The sequence below is a fragment of the Ruditapes philippinarum genome, unplaced genomic scaffold (genome assembly GCF_026571515.1).
Source record: "Ruditapes philippinarum isolate M1 unplaced genomic scaffold, ASM2657151v2 ctg437_1_1_1_1, whole genome shotgun sequence".
Lineage (NCBI taxonomy): Eukaryota > Metazoa > Mollusca > Bivalvia > Venerida > Veneridae > Ruditapes > Ruditapes philippinarum.
Genome location: NW_026861661.1, coordinates 121,503 through 138,075, shown reverse-complemented (window position 1 = coordinate 138,075; position 16,573 = coordinate 121,503). Strand labels below are relative to the sequence as shown.

Below are 16,573 nucleotides of genomic sequence, written 5' to 3'. Positions count from 1 at the left end.
AAATCAATGACCCCCGGGGCGGGGCTAATTTTGACCCCAGGGCTTTAATTTGAACAAACTTGGTAGACACTCACTAGAAGATGTTTCATGCTTAATATCTTAGCTCTAGCTCTTTGGGTTCTTTAAAAGAAATTTTTTTAAGTTTTTACTATATGCATATAGGGAAAATCTATGACCCCCTGGGGCGGGGTCAATTTTGAACCCAGGGCTTTTAGTTGAACAAACTTGGTAGACATTCACTAGAAGATGTTTCATGCCAAATATCTAAGCTCTAGCTCTTATGGTTCTTTAAAAGAAGATTTTTTAAGTTTTTACTATATGCATATAGGGAAAATCAATGACCCCCGGGGCGAGGCCAATTTTGACCCCAGGGCTTTAATTTGAACAAACTTGGTAGACACTCACTAGAAGATGTTTCATGCTTAATATCTTAGCTCTAGCTCTTTGGGTTCTTTAAAAGAAGATTTTTTAAGTTTTTACTATATGCATATAGGGAAAATCAATGACCCCCTGGGTCGTGGCAAATTTTTACCCCATGGCTTTTATTTGAACAAACTTGGTAGACATTCACTAGAAGATGTTTCATGCCAAATATCTAAGCTCTAGCTCTTACGGTTCTTTAAAAGAAGATTTTTTAAGTTTTTACTATATGCATATAGGGAAAATCAATGACCCCCAGGGGGGGGGCCAATTTTGACCCCAGGGCTTTTATTTGAACAAACTTGGTAGACACTCACTAGAAGATGTTTCATGCCAAATATCTAAGCTCTAGCTCTTATGGTTTTTTAAAAGAAGATATTTAAAGTTTTTTCTTTTGGTTGCCATGGCAACCAGAGTTCTGCATGGAATTAAATTCTTTGAACAATTTTTAAAGGTGACCACCAAAGGAACATTCCTGTGAAGTTTGGATGAAATTGGCTCAGTGGTTTATGAGGAGATGTCATTTAAAGCAAAAGTTTACGGACGGACGGACGGACGGACGCCGGACGAAAAGCGATCACAAAAGCTCAGCCTGTCACTTTGTGACAGGTGAGCTAAAAATGGTTCTTCGCTAATTTTTAATCTACATTATTCTTTAGTTGTCTGAATACTGTCTATTAGTATGTATCGCGTCTATTTAAAAATAATTAAATTAACCTGGTCGGATAGGATACAAAAATATGTTACCCTTCTTATTTCGGGTGCCATGTTCGTGCACTAAAACTTTTTGTAGGATTTAACTTTCACAACAGAAACCTGACGTTAGAAATTCCCAACAAAATTAATACTAAATTATCATGCAAATCTGACAAGAAATATATATAGAAAGGGGAACTGATTCACTATATTTGCACAATGTCTACGTTAACTAGGCTAATCTCATTCCTTAATGGGAGATCACAGACTCTTGTGCAAGGATGCTTTCTAGTTTGAGCAACCAAACGTAGACTTATACACTTTTTGCTCGTAAATACAGATTTAATTTTCCGTCTCACAATTTAACAAAATGTCCAGAAATACCGGCAGTTATTTGATATTATTAAGAAAAAGCTTAAATTCGAGTGTTCAATAAGGGACAATAAGTTTTGTTGCTGTTTCTTTTGTAGACTCAAAGTGTTACATCTGTGAAGGGGTGATCGAGTCAAAGAGAGACACAGAGTGGTGTCCTCAATAATTTTAGCCTTCATTAAAAAATGGAAAATAGTCTGTGAAAAAAAAATAAGGAGGCAGTACACAGTTTCGGTCGTTTAGTTTCAATTGGCCAGGGTCAAATTTACAAATAAGAGACAGTTTTGAAATTGAAGTGGATATTTGAGGTTCTAAATGTTTAGAGTTACTATATTTCAAGTTTCAATGACTAGTACTGTGTTTCAGTTATTTAGTAAAATTAAATTTAGTGGCGTTGACCCTTGCATTTGGAGAGAGTTCCTGTCGGATGCGAATGTGTAGTTTTTTGAGATAGCCGGTGAATCAGCTCTTCAATTTAAAGGGTATGCAGAAGACTTAGAATAGTGAAAAAAGTAGGTGGATGGCACCCTGTTTGGATGTTATTTTCAGATTGTGCATTGTTCAAGAAGGAAGAAACACTATAGCTTGTGATCTAATTTTTTGACGTTAATATATTGTTGTATTTTGCGAATAGGGATAATCCGCTCTATTGGTCGTTGATTTTTGCGACCAAAACAATGAACAAGAGGCCATGATGGCCCTGAGGTCGCTCACCTGTATAAAGCCACCCGGAGCGGGGCCAGTTTAAACCCCAGGGCTTTTATTTGAAGGCAACCATTAGAAGATGATTCACGATGTTAAGTTTTTACTACACACATATAATGAAAAAACAAAGATCTACCGCTTTTATTTGAACAAACTTGGTAGACACCCATAAAAAGATGTTTCATGCTAAGCATTTAAGCTCTAGCTCATTGGGTTTTTTTAAAAGAAGATTTTTTAAGTTTTTACTATACACATATAGTTAAAAACAATGACACCCCTGGGGCGGGGCTAATTTTGACCCCCGGGCTTTTATTTGAACAAACTTTGTAGACAATTACTAGAAGATGTTTCATGCTTAATATCTAAACTCTAGCTATTTGGGTTTTATCAAAGAAAGTTTTTGCAATATACATATAAGGAAAATCAATGACCCCCGGGGCGGGGCCAATTTTGACCCCAGGGCTTTTATTTGAACAAACTTGGTAGACACTAATTAGTACATGTTTCATGCTAAATATCTTAGTTCTAGCTCTTTGAGTTCTTTAAAAGAAGATTTTTTAAGTTTTTACTATATGCATATAGGGAAAATCAATGACCCCCTGGGGCGGGGCCAATTTTGTCCCTAGGGCTTTTATTTGAACAAACTTGGTAGACACTCATAAGAAGATGTTACATGTTAAATATCTTAGCTCTAGCTCCTTGGGTTCTTTAAAATAAGATTTTTAAAGTTTTTACTATATGCATATAGGGAAAATCAAAGACCCCCTGGGGCGGGGCCAATTTTGACCCCAGTGATTTTATTTGAACAAACTTGGTAGACATCCATTAGAAGATGTTTCATGCTAAATATCTTAGCTCTAGCTCTTTGGGTTCTTTAAAAGAAGATTTTTTAAAGTTTTTACTATATGCATATAGGGAAAATCACCCCTGGGGCGGGGCCAATTTTGACCCCCGGGCTTTTATTTGAACAAACTTTGTAGACAATTACTAGAAGATGTTTCATGCTTAATATCTAAACTCTAGCTATTTGGGTTTTATCAAAGAAAGTTTTGTAATATACATATAAGGAAAATCAATGACCCCCTGGGGCAGGGCCAATTTTCACCCCAGGGCTTTTATTTGAACAAACTTGGTAGACACTTACTAGAAGATGTTTCATGCCAAATATTTAAGCTCTAGCTCTTTGGGTTTTTTAGAAGAAGATGTTTAAAGTTTTTTCTTTTGGTTGCCATGGTAACCAGAGTTCTGCATGGAATGGAATTCTTTGAACAACTTTGTTAAGGCTTCACACAAGGAACATCCCTGTGAAGTTTCATTATGATCTGCCTTATGGTTTCAGAAAAGATGTCGTTTGAAAAGTGTGAACGGACAACGGAGGACGTACGACAGACGACGGACGAATAGTGATCCTAATAGCTCACCCTGAGCATATGCTCAGGTGAGCTAAAAAGGTAGTGAAGGGTCATGGACATAGGTAGTATTACATACTTACAAATTTAAGGGGCCATTTTCTGTTGCTTCATAGAGGGCTATTGTCCCCTTCTTTAACTGTTATTGAATGAACTTCTATGTTCTCTTTTGATCTGTTTACATTTAGATGGCCCCCTATTTAATTTCTGTAGTTCAAACAGATATAGACAGCTATTTGCTCTTCCCCGATAAATTGGCAAAGTGAAATAATGCAAACCTCAACCAATGTGCATTGGCATTAGTTGGAATAGAAGTAAAGGCATACAAGCAGAACCTGTTACATAAACAAACACATCCCAGGAACTGAATTTTGAAAGTACCCAATTTGCCAAAAATAAATGACTCATCACTCAGTTAAGGAAGGGGGAGAGTTGTTCATGAAGATAATTTTTTTTAAAAAGTTTTGGAACTTGACAGAATTATGCCCCTTTAATGATCAAGATCTGATATGACCATTATTATTAAATTTTCAGACAAGTCAATTGATAATCTTAAGCAAAGCAAAGATCCATGTCTGTGAACAGTATAATATTGCTGTACTAATTATAATGGTGTACTTAAATTGCATTCTTTATATTCAAAAAGAGGATTCTGATCATATGCCTAAAACATTTGATACTCACTGTGACTGACACCATAAATTTGTTAACACTCTCTGAAATTAAGTTTCTTTTTCTAAAATGCTGGCTGCTTTTTAATTATATAATCATCTTAAAACCACTTACAGTTAACAATCACATTCAATTCTTCTTCTTTTACAAAGTCATCACTTGTATAATGATTTGATGTTGCTGTAGCTCTACATGTGTATTTCCCATGATTTGTTCTATCTATATCATCAAATAACAAAGTAGGGCCTCTAGGCTGTTGTCCAACTGTCCAGTTTACAACTGGGATAGGGTTACCTGTAGCATTGCATGTAGCAGACAAAGTTTGACCCTCATCTTTTGTTATTGTATTGACTTGTTTACTATCCACTAGTATCTGCATTCTGGGAAAATCTGCATTACAAACATATATTTACGTGTCAGATTAAAAAAGAAAAGATGTATATACAGTTATTTTATTTTGAGGTATTTTTTTTTTAGACCGATGTAAGCTGGAAAACTTTCAAGCCTATGTCCTGCATGAAATGTGATATAATAAATGATAATAGTTTTACCTCCACTGGCTCTAACTGCCAATCTCTCGAAAAGATTTGCACAGGCCCTCTGAATTCAAGCGAATAAAGTTTGACTGTATGTTTAGATAGGTTAGGTGTACTTTCATTTTTACAAACCTTTGGCAAAGTTAAATACAAAAGATTTGTTCAAAACGATTGCCAAATCAAGACAAACATAATTATGATACTTAAAAGCCAAGAAATCATCAAGAAGAATTATTTAACATGCTAATGGAAACAATTACTCATAAAGGAGTCTTATACTGGCAGGAATATCTAGATCAAAAGTAACTTTTTACAGTAGTAACAAGACACTGCCAAGTATCTACAAAACAGTTAACACAGTTTCAAATTTAATACTGTCTAAGATGACAAATTACTATATATATATATCCTGGACATGATGGCCCTAAATCCCTCACCTGAGACGCATTGCTAGAAAATGTATGGGCTTGGGGTTACACATGACATGTTGTCCAATAATTGTGACCATTTGTGCCAAATAATTTCAAAATCCCTGGAACAATAAAACAAGAGGGTCATAAGAAGGCCATAGATTGTGCACCTGACCCATCAAACTCATCCGAGAAATTACCTAGACAAGCATCCTGACCAAGTTTCATGACAGTTTATTCAATAATGTGACCACTGGCAAGGTTGCCAGCACCATAGATAAATAAAATTCCCCGACTTTTCCCAGACTTTCACTGAATAAATTTGGTTTTTCACTGACCAAAACTACCAAACTTAAACAGCCTCCACCTCCCCTACAGCTGTCCAATCCATCCATAAGTTTTTTTTTTTTAATTCTTTATACAATATGGTATTACATTATTGAAACAAACCTTAGACATTTGGATCAAAACAGTAGCCACCAGAGTGTTTACAAGCTTTTTTCTATTTTGAGCTCCTGTGACCTAGTTTTTCATCCGAGATGACCCGTGTTCTAACTAATCCGAGCATTTACCTAGACAAGCATCCTGACCAAGTTTCATGATGATTGAGTAAAAAGTGTGACCACTAGAGTGTTAACAAGGTTTCTCTATTTTTAGCTCCTGTGACCAAGTTTTTCATCCGAGATGACCCATGTTCTAACTCATCCGAGCAATCCGAGCTCAGGTGAGCTAAAAAATTGTGGTCTGGACTCAAAATATACACTACAACAGTACATATTAAACTTTGACCTTCAATAGTGACCTTGACCTTGGAGGTAGGAGTCCAGGTGATGCTCATGACACTTCCTCTTATTAATGTGAACATTTGTCCGAAGTTAGTTATTTGAAAAATTCCTTGATTGATAAAAAATATGGAACAAAAAACAAAGATTTGGTGTTTTAAAGCTTGTAAATCATTTTTACAAAGGATGTTATATTTTGTAATAAAAAACAAAAGAAAATCAATGCTGTGATGCCAGTATTTATTTGATGACTTCTTTGTTTTTATGCATCACCAATGTCCTGTATTAAAAATAAAAATAAAATGTTTATAACATGTACAAACTAGAAATGTTTCTATAGGACAAAGGTGCCCCCACACTCCACTATGTTTTCATTCTTTTGACTCTAGGTCAATTTTTTTGGGCTACACATCACACAAATTGAAGCTGAAAATCTTTTACTAAGTCAATGACAAATACTGAATAAATCCACTAGCAAATCCTACGGTGCATTACTACACATGCTGACCAACATTCTTGTATATTTTCAGGACTAGAGGTCAAATACTTCTTGAGCTATACAAAAACATGTCTATTATTTATACTATGTCAAGGGTGATTACTCTTACTGAAAACTAGAAATGTGTCCTTAGGATACGGGTACCCCCACACACCACTTTTCTGTCAATCTTATGACTCTAGGTGAAATATTTTTTGGACTACATGTGCCACAAGTTGAAAACTAAAAGTCTTTTACTAAGTAAAGGCCAAGAACTTTACAAAAACTGAATAAATCCACAAGCAAACCCCAAGGTGCATAAGTACACATATGCTGACCAACATACCTTTAAATGTTCAGGCCTACAAGTCAAATACTTTTTGAGCTATGCATGAACAAGTTAAAAATTGCAAATTTATACTACAGTAAGTCAAGGGCAATAACTCTAACAAAACTGGAAAAAAATCCACATGCAAAGTCCCAGGTGCATAGCTTCACAGTGATGTTGATCAGTATTCCTGTAATTCAGTGATGATGATCATTATTCCTGTAAAGTTCGGACACAAGTTGAAAATTGCAAAATTTAACTAAGTCAAGGGCAATAACTCTAAAAATACTATATAAATCCACATGAAAATACCCAGGTGAACAACTACACATGCTGATCAACATTCCCGTAAAGTTTCATGACTCTCGGTCAAATACTTTTTGAGTTACATGCGATACAAAAGGGAACGGACTGACAGACAGAAGGATGAACGGAAGGACTGGCGAGGGTAAATCTAAATGCCCCCCTAAAGTGGGGGCACAAAAATCCACATGCAAAAACACCAAGTGCACAGCTTCACAGTAATGTTGATCATCATTCTTGTAAAGTTGGTTGATTTCAACTCAAGCAATCAAGGTACATTTTGGAATGGTTTTTACTAAGTCAAGGGCAATTATTCTACAAATACTGAATAAATCCACAATCAAACCCCAGGTGCACAACAACATATGCCAACCAACATTTCTGTAAAGTTTCAGGGCTTTAGATGAAATACTTTTTGAGATATACAGGACACAAATTGAGAATAGCAAATTTTTACTAATTCAAGGGCAATAACTTTAGAAATAGTTATCAAATCAACAACCCAAAGCCCTGGTGCACAACTACACATGCTTAACCAACATTCCTATAAAGTTTCATGACTAGGTCAAATATTTTTTGAGCTGTGACACAAATGAAAATTGGAATTTTTTACAAAGTCAAGGGCACTAACTCTGACAAAGCATGATTAATCCACAAGCAAAACAACATGTATTTTTGGAGCTATGTGCTACACTTAGTCAAGGGGAATTTCTGCACAATTTCTGAATTAATCTTCAAACAAACCCCCAGGGCACAAGAACACATGCTGACCAACATTCCTATTATGTTTCATGACTCAAGGCCAAACACTTTTTGAGCTACACACAACACAAATTGAAAATTGCAAATTTTTACTAAGCCAAGGGCCATTCCTCTGACAAAACAGAATAAATCCACAAGTGAAACATCAGGTGCATAATTTCACATCCTTAGCAACATTCCTGTAAAGTTTCTTGACCCTAGGTCTAATACTTTGTGAGCTATGTGCGACCCAAGTTGAAAATCGCAAATTCTAACTCAGTCAAGGGCAAAAACCCTACAAATACTGAATAAATCCACACACAAACACCTAGATGCCCAACTACACATGCTGATCAAACATTCCTCTAAAGTTTCATGACAATAGGTCAAACACTTTTTGAGCTACATGTGACACAACATGAGAACAGACTGACGGACAAGGCCAAATCTAAATCTCCCACCCCCTATAGTGGTGGCACAAAAATTATGAAAACATTCTTACATTCCACTTGTAATAGAACTTGTTTGGACTGGATTTGAAGACCTTTCCTCTTAGTAAATAAATTCTTCAACTGACATTTTACTGGACTTCTATCAACTTGATACGTTAGCTTAGGTAACTTTAGTTTCCTTGTATCAGCACTATCAGGTGTTCCATATTGTTTGGTCCATGTTGCTGTAGATGTAGGATTACCATAATCAGATGAGGAACAATCAATACTCTTTCCTGTCTGACCTTCTAGGAATGGAAAACTATCATTCTTAATTTGAGGTTGTGACGGAGGCCCTATAAATATGTAAAATAACAAATTGAACAATACGTTGTTAATAGTTCAACAGCATTATAATGACCTATTTCATGATCATATATACTTTTAACAGCAAAACAAAGTACATGTAATCTTCATGTAAAATTTTCATTCATTTTTTTAAATAGTTCAGTAAACATCTTTTCTCATACATTGTAAATATATTAAATAAGAAGAATCCAACAGAATGAAATTCAGATTAACTATCCATAAGGATTGCATAAAAAGGTGTTTACTATTTTTAGGGCACTGGCTTCAATAATGGAACAAAATATGTAAATATATGCAGATTGATATAAGTGATTCTGTTTAAAGTGCCACATTTATAAATCATTAACAACAAATAAACAAGATATGTTTGTAAAACATGTATGCCCCCTATCGGCAGCCAATTTATGTGATCAGTGATCAGGTTATTATGCATGAATTCTGACCCAGTGAACAAGCAATTAATAAGGGTTATCTAGTATCTACTGGTCATGACTAGTCACAAGGTAATAATTATTGTGACCCCATAGGTTGTGTGCAGCAATTAAAGTTATTAAAAATCTAACCAAATAATATATACATAAATTTTATAAATCACATAGGCCTCATTAATGACAGCCAAATTGTTATATTACATAAGACCTTCAATTGTGTATACCAAAAGCACATAAAAATATCAACCAAGGCAACTTGAGTTGTTCAGTTATTGGTCAGAAACGGTCATTAAGTACAAAGTCACTATGACATTGACCCCTTGACCCCAAAATCAATACGGGTCATCTACTGGTCATGACCAATCATCATACCAAGTTTGAAATTCCTAGGCCTAAGCGTTCTTTAGTTATTGATCGAAAACCGTTTAAACCTACAACGTCAATGGACCTTGACCTTTGACCCAAAAATCAATAGGGGTCATCTGCTGGTCATGACTAATCATCATACCAAGTTTGAAATTCCTAGGCCTAAGCGTTCTTTAGTTATTGATCAGAAACCGTTTTTACCTACAAGGTCAATGTGACCTTGACCTTCCCCCCTTGACCCCAATATCAATAGGGGTCATCTGCTGGTCATGACCAATCATCTTACCAAATCTGAAGTCTCTGGGCCTAAAGGTTTTTTAGTTATTGATCAGAAATCGTTTTTACCTACAAGATCAATGTGACCTTGACCTTTGACCCCTAAATCAATAGGGGTCATCTGCTGTTCATGACGAATCATCATACCAAGTTTGAAGTACCTAGGCCTAAGCGTTCTTTATTTATTGATCGGAAACCGTTTTCACCTACAAGGTCAATGAGACTTTGACCCCTTGACCCCAAAATCAATAGGGGTCATCTGCTGGTCATGACCAATCATGATACCAAGTTTGAAGTACCTAGGCCTAAGTGTCCTTTATTTATTGATCGGAAACCATTTAAACCTACAAGGTCAATGTGACCTTGACCTTTGACCCCAAAATCCATAGGGGTCATCTGCTGGTCATGACCAATCATCATACCAAGTTTGAAATTCCTAGGCCTAAGCGTTCTTTAGTTATTGATCAGAAACCGTTTTTACCTACAAGGTCAATGTGACCTTGACCTTCCCCCTTGACCCCAATATCAATAGGGGTCATCTGCTGGTCATGACCAATCATCTTACCAAGTTTGAAGTCTCTAGGCCTAAAGGTTCTTTAGTTATTGATCAGAAATCGTTTTTACCTACAAGATCAATGTGACCTTGACCTTTGACCCCTAAATCAATAGGGGTCATCTGCTGTTCATGACCAATCATCATACCAAGTTTGAAGTACCTAGGCCTAAGCGTTCTTTATTTATTGATCGGAAACCGTTTTCACCTTCAAGGTCAATGTGACCTTGACCTTTGACCCCTTGACCCCAAAATCAATAGGGGTCATCTGCTGGTCATGACCAATCATGATACCAAGTTTAAAGTACTTAGGCCTAAGTGTTCTTTATTTATTGATCGGAAACCGTTTTCACCTACAAGGTCAATGTGACCTTGACCTTTGACCCTTTGACCCCAAAATCAATAGGGTTCATCTGCTGGTCATGACCAATCATCATACCAAGTTTGAAGTATCTAGGCCTAAGCGTTCTTTAGTTATTAATTGGAAAAGGTTTTTACCTTAAAGGTCAATGTGACCTTGATCTTTGACCCTTTGACCCCAAAATCGATAGGGGTCATCTGCGGGTCATGAACAATCACCATACCAAGTTTGAAGTTCCTAGACCTAAGAGTTCTTTAGTTATTGATCGGAAACCCTTTTTACCTACAAGGTCAATGTGACCTTGACATTTGACCCCTTGACCCCAAAATCAATAGGGGTCATCTGCTGGTCATGACCAATCACCATTTCAAGTTTGAAATTCCTAGGCCTAAGCGCTCTTTATTTATTGATCGGAAACCGTTTTAACATACAAGGTCAATGTGACCTTGACCTTTGACCCCTTGACCCCAAAATCAATAGGGGTCAGCTGCTGGTCATGACCAATCATCATACCAAGTTTGAAGTTCCTAGGCTTAAGGGTTCTTTAGTTATCACTCGGAAACCATTTTGTCTACGGCCTGACGGACAGACGGACCGACGGATCGACAAGTGCAAAGCAATATACCCACTCTTCTTCGAAGTGGGGGCATAATAAATAATAATAAAAAAAACACAATTTTGTTACAGGCAGTGCATTAAATTATTTTTGGGAAAAGCTGAGATTTTTCTTCTTAACATTTTTAAACCAGAGTAAAATCCTAATTTGTTTGTAAGTTTATTCATACTGTTACAATGTATGCATTTGTAAAAAATACCTACGGCAGTACATTGTTGTTAAGCTTACTCCCCTATGTATTAAAATACAGAAATGGGTACTTCTCCATTTTCCTGTTGTTGCTTTTGAACCAATATTTATGTATCAGAAATGACGTTTATCCAAAATCCAGTACAATGCCATAAAAAATGTCATTTGTTTAAGCATTGATAGTGTTATTTTGAATCTATTTTGCAACTAGCTTTAATAAACAAATGAATTAGCTACTCTTTGAACTTGAATATGCAGAACATTATGTGTCTAAATGAAAATTATGTGACATATATAACAATTATCAAACACAGTCTTCTTTGCCTTTTACAAAGATGAGTGAATTTTTCTATTAGGCAAAAGCAAGTACATGTATACAGCAGGTTTTGCTTAATAAATATTTCACTGGAAAAAATATATTTGATCGTACCTATTTTCATGGCTATTTACATTTTTCATGTACATGTTGCAAATGCTGGAGATTGCAAACTAAATCATCTTTTACATGGTCAGTGCAGATCATTGTCTACATCAATAAGCAAAATAGCACATCTTTAATTAGTCTGACGCAGTCAATTAACTGTCAAGTAATTGATCTGTCTCACACAACTGCTGTCTGCATATTAATGCTAACTGCACTGTCACTTTCTGGGATAAAATATTTTTCGGCAAATTTATTTCACTTTGCTCTCATAAAAGAGCGAAAACATGGGAAACACAATTTAACACTTGCATCACATTAAGACATTGGTGATCACCTATTTAAATTTAGGTTTCTGTTACACAGGAGAACTGTTCATAGCGTAATCACGATTTCTTGAAATTCTATTTGCATGATTTTTACGAGTTATTTACGCATCTTATCTGGAGCCCTGTAAAGGCATTTAAAACTTATTATTTCATTGGAACTATATCCCTTTAGTTAAGTTACAAAGATAAAACCCACAACATTTGTGATTTTTTACGTTGATTATTATGGGATGTAACATCAACATTGGTTTCACCAAAACCACTGCCTAATAATAGCTTAATAATACAAATGTTTATCTACAGTTGCTATGTTGATTGCATTCACAATGAGTGGTAGTCGTTTTATGATTTACTATAAGAAAAACAAACGTTTCTTATATTGATAACTGGCACTATCAAATCATTTCAATCTCAAGCAAATAAATACAAAAAGCCATTCTATGTTTTCATATGTTCCCTAAAATACAGTTTTCTACTGTTTATAAACTGGTCGTAACTTTATCATGTGTAGGTCTATACACAAATGAATAAATCTTAGTTTCTAGATCAGATAACAGGATCGATACAAACTTTATTTAACAATTAATGAAACTATCAACAAAACATATATCAGATTCATTTTAATGAGGTTTGGCCTTAAATAAAATTACTTACAATATACAGCCATCTTTTCTTGAGCCTTTGATAAATTACTTTGTTCAGGTATTGTAGTTTCACAAGAAATTGTTTTGTTGTTATCAGTTCTGTTGGCAGTAAATGTTACAATACTTATAACAGATTTAAGATCATTCTCATGACTTTGTTCTGTATTTTCCGGATCACTCAATATTTGAGTTCCAATCTTCCATGTAACTATAGCAACAGGTCTTGTATGAGAAGAAGTGCACTGATATTTTATTTGATCCCCTTCTAACTTTTCTGTTGTCAGGTCTGTGATTGTAGGAGTGGTAGCTAAAACTGAAATTATGAGAAAACTTGTTAAATTAAAAGTGAAAACGTGTTTTACCTAATCAAAGAGAGGAAGACATTTTAGATACACAACAAAAATATATATTAAAGTGATAGAACTAGTAGAATCCATCTCTAAATAACAAGGATGATATTAAAGTAAATTTTCTATAAAAATGTCTATGCATATACTTTTTTTTATTTACAGCTAGAACTTTGATTCATCACATGAGGCAAAGTAATGATATACCAGTATGTTATCTGAATTTTCACTCTGCCAAAAATTCACTTTTAAGGAGCTATTTGGTTAATTTGGAATTAACAGTCTAAATGATCAAGATTTCTTTTATCTTTTAGCAGTCTACAATTTAGATTTATAACAAATAACAGTTGGGAAAAAACCCATAAAAGGCATTGATTTTGCAATATTATACATGTACTTAAAATAAACTGTATTGGTTATAATATACATGAATTGTACTTAAAACAATTTGTGTTTGTTAACAATTGAGTGAATGCTTAAATGTTGAACACAATATTAACCAACTTGAAGAATATAACCAATTTTTTCAAAGTCCAATTGATGAAATACGTAAATCTTGTGATAAGACTATAAATTCGCAGGGTAAATTATTTATTGAAATGTGTAAAGTGTATTCTTTATATATCATGAATGGGCGTTTTGGACAAGACAAAAATTATGGTCATTTTACGTATACTTCTACTTTGGGCTGCAGTGTAATTGATTATGCATTATGCTCAGAAGATTTGATAAGTAATATTACAGATTTTAAAATTGATGAAAGGGCGAATCAAAGCATTTTCCATTAAATATAAAGCTGAAAATGTATAAAAATGAAAGAGAAAAATTAAATGCCCAGGGAATAACAATTTTATCTTTTACAAAATCCCATATAGTGATAAGAATGTTTATCAAGAGAAACTGAGTGAATTATTCACAAAAGATGTAATGTTGAACTTTTGTAAATCCATTGAGGACACTCAAGTTGGGATCGATGATATTGTATCTAATTTTTAGTACATGTCTAACTGATATTGGTAAGCATTTTCAAAAAAAAGTCAAATTTTAAGCTTCCTTCATCACCAAAATGGTTCGATTTAGATTGTAAGATTTTAAAAAATCAAAAATATAAACTGTTAAGACAATATAGGAATTGTAGGTCTGACATAAATTTGCAAAGATATCTTTTAAAACGAAATGAGTTTAAAAACAAGTGTAATTTGAAGATGCGAGAATACAATAAACAAAAACCTTGATGACCTGACAGCAAAAGTTAACGATCCTAAGTCATTTTGGTCAAAACTTAAATCTATGACTGGCAAGAAAAGTAGGACAGTAAACAATATTTCTACCCAGGAATGGCTTGAATATTTTACAGGCCTGCTAAACCCTTATGAATGTGATGAAAATACTGGTGAAAATTTAGAAATTGATAAATGAAGAAATAGATAATGAAGTTGATCAATACATTTTTAATTCTGAGATCACTGAAGATGAAGTAAGAATGGCTGTAAAGCATATTAAAACTGGTAAAAAAAACCAGGTCCTGATAATCTAATCCCAGAGTTTTTCATTTACGGTATAGATAGCTTTATACATATACTTGTTAAATTGTTTAATCGACTATTTGCTACAGGCGAGTATCCAGAATCCTGGTGTGAATCTATTATAACAACACTTCACAAAAAAGGGGATATAAACAATGTGGACAATTATAGAGGTATAAGTTTACAAAATGTTTTAGGTAAAATATATTGTGGGATTTTAGTGGCTCGTTTGAATTTTTTTGCACAAATATATAGTAAAATTTCTGAAAACCAGAGTGGTTTTAAAGCAGGATACTCAACTGTGGATAATGCATTTATTTTAAAATCTTTAACCGATAGACTAGTTAAAAAAAAAAAAAAAAAGATATTTGTTGCATTCATTGATTTTCATAAATGTTTTGATACCATAAATAGACAAATTCTTTGGAATGTACTTAGAAATGGGGGTGTCAGTGGAAAATTGTATATAGCTTTTCAAAGTATGTATAGAACCGTTAAAGCATGTATTAGATGTAATAATGAAAGAAGTGATTACATATTAAGTTCAGTAGGATTAAAACAAGGTTGTTTGGCCAGCCCGATTCTTTTCTCTTTCTATATAGATGAATTACAACATATTTTAGATGATAGTGGCATAAGAGGAATTCAATTACACCCGTCTGAGACACAACTTTTATCTTTAATGTTTGCAGATGATATTGCTCTCCTTTCAGATACAGTTTCTGGTTTACAAAAACAGTTAGATACTTTGTCATTTTTTTGCGATACATATAAACTTAAAGTAAATGAAAGTAAAACAAAAATAGTTGTTTTTAAAAATGGTGGTACATTATGTAAAATTGAAAAATGGACTTATAAAAACAAGCAGATTGAAGTTGTTAATGCTTTTAGTTACGTTGGTTTAACATTTACAAGACAACTTTCTATGAAAAGAATGGTACACGAATTATGCATAAAGGGTAAGAGGGTTTTTATATCAATCTTAAAATCCTTGTATGATTGTGGCCAATTAAATAAGAAAGTATTTTTTAAACTATTTGATACTAAAATATGTCCTCAGTTACTTTATGGGCTGAAATTTGGGGCATGGGTAAATTTGAAGAGCTAGAACGAGTACAATATTATGCATGCAAACGCTTTATGTGTTGTAAACAAAATGCATCCAATGTAGCTGTATTAGGCGACTGCGGGAGGTATCCCATGTATTTAATATCCATTAAGAGGTGTATTAACTATTGGTTTTAAAATTATTAAAATGCCAAACGATAGATTAGTTAAAAAGTGTTACTTAATGATGTTTAATGATGATATACAGGGACATGACAATTGGGTTACATCTTTAAGAAAAATTTTACAAAGTCATGGTTTTGGATATGTATGGGAAAGTCAATCTGTTACATCAGATAAATACTTTATAGCACAATTTGAAAATAGGTTAAAAGATATATACCTACAAGAGTGGCATTCATCTGTAACCTCTAATGTAAAATTGTCTTTTTATGGAATGTTTAAGGAAAATTTCTCATATGAATGTTATTTAGATGTTCTAGACATTAGAAAATTTAGATATATATACTCAAATTTTAGAATAGGGTCACATGATCTTGAAATTGAGGTTGGTAGACATAAAAAGATATTGAGGGAAAACAGATTATGCAAAAAATGTTCTAAAAATGTAATAGAAGATGAATTTCATTTTTTACTATGTTGTGATTTTTATTCAGAACTTAGAAAATTATATTTACCGATTAAGTACCTAAATGCTCCAACCCGAAACAAATTTAATATATTAATGTCTACAAAAAATAATGATCTTATAAAGGGTACAGCAACATTTTTGTATTACGCTTTTGAAAAAAGGA

At 34.0% G+C, this 16,573-nt stretch overlaps 1 protein-coding gene across 1 annotated transcript in view; it reads right to left on the bottom strand.

Annotated features, from left to right (window-relative positions):
- The window catches only part of LOC132716437 (hemicentin-2-like), a gene marked incomplete at its 3' end in the record, with an annotated part of 63,686 nt that extends 47,506 nt beyond the window's left edge, over positions 1-16,180 (bottom strand). The window contains 4 exon segments of the mRNA XM_060699708.1: positions 4,389-4,664; positions 8,355-8,639; positions 12,849-13,151; positions 16,162-16,180. Coding sequence (XP_060555691.1) covers positions 4,389-4,664; positions 8,355-8,639; positions 12,849-13,151; positions 16,162-16,180 — 883 coding nt within the window.
- Positions 16,181-16,573: the final 393 nt, after the last annotated feature.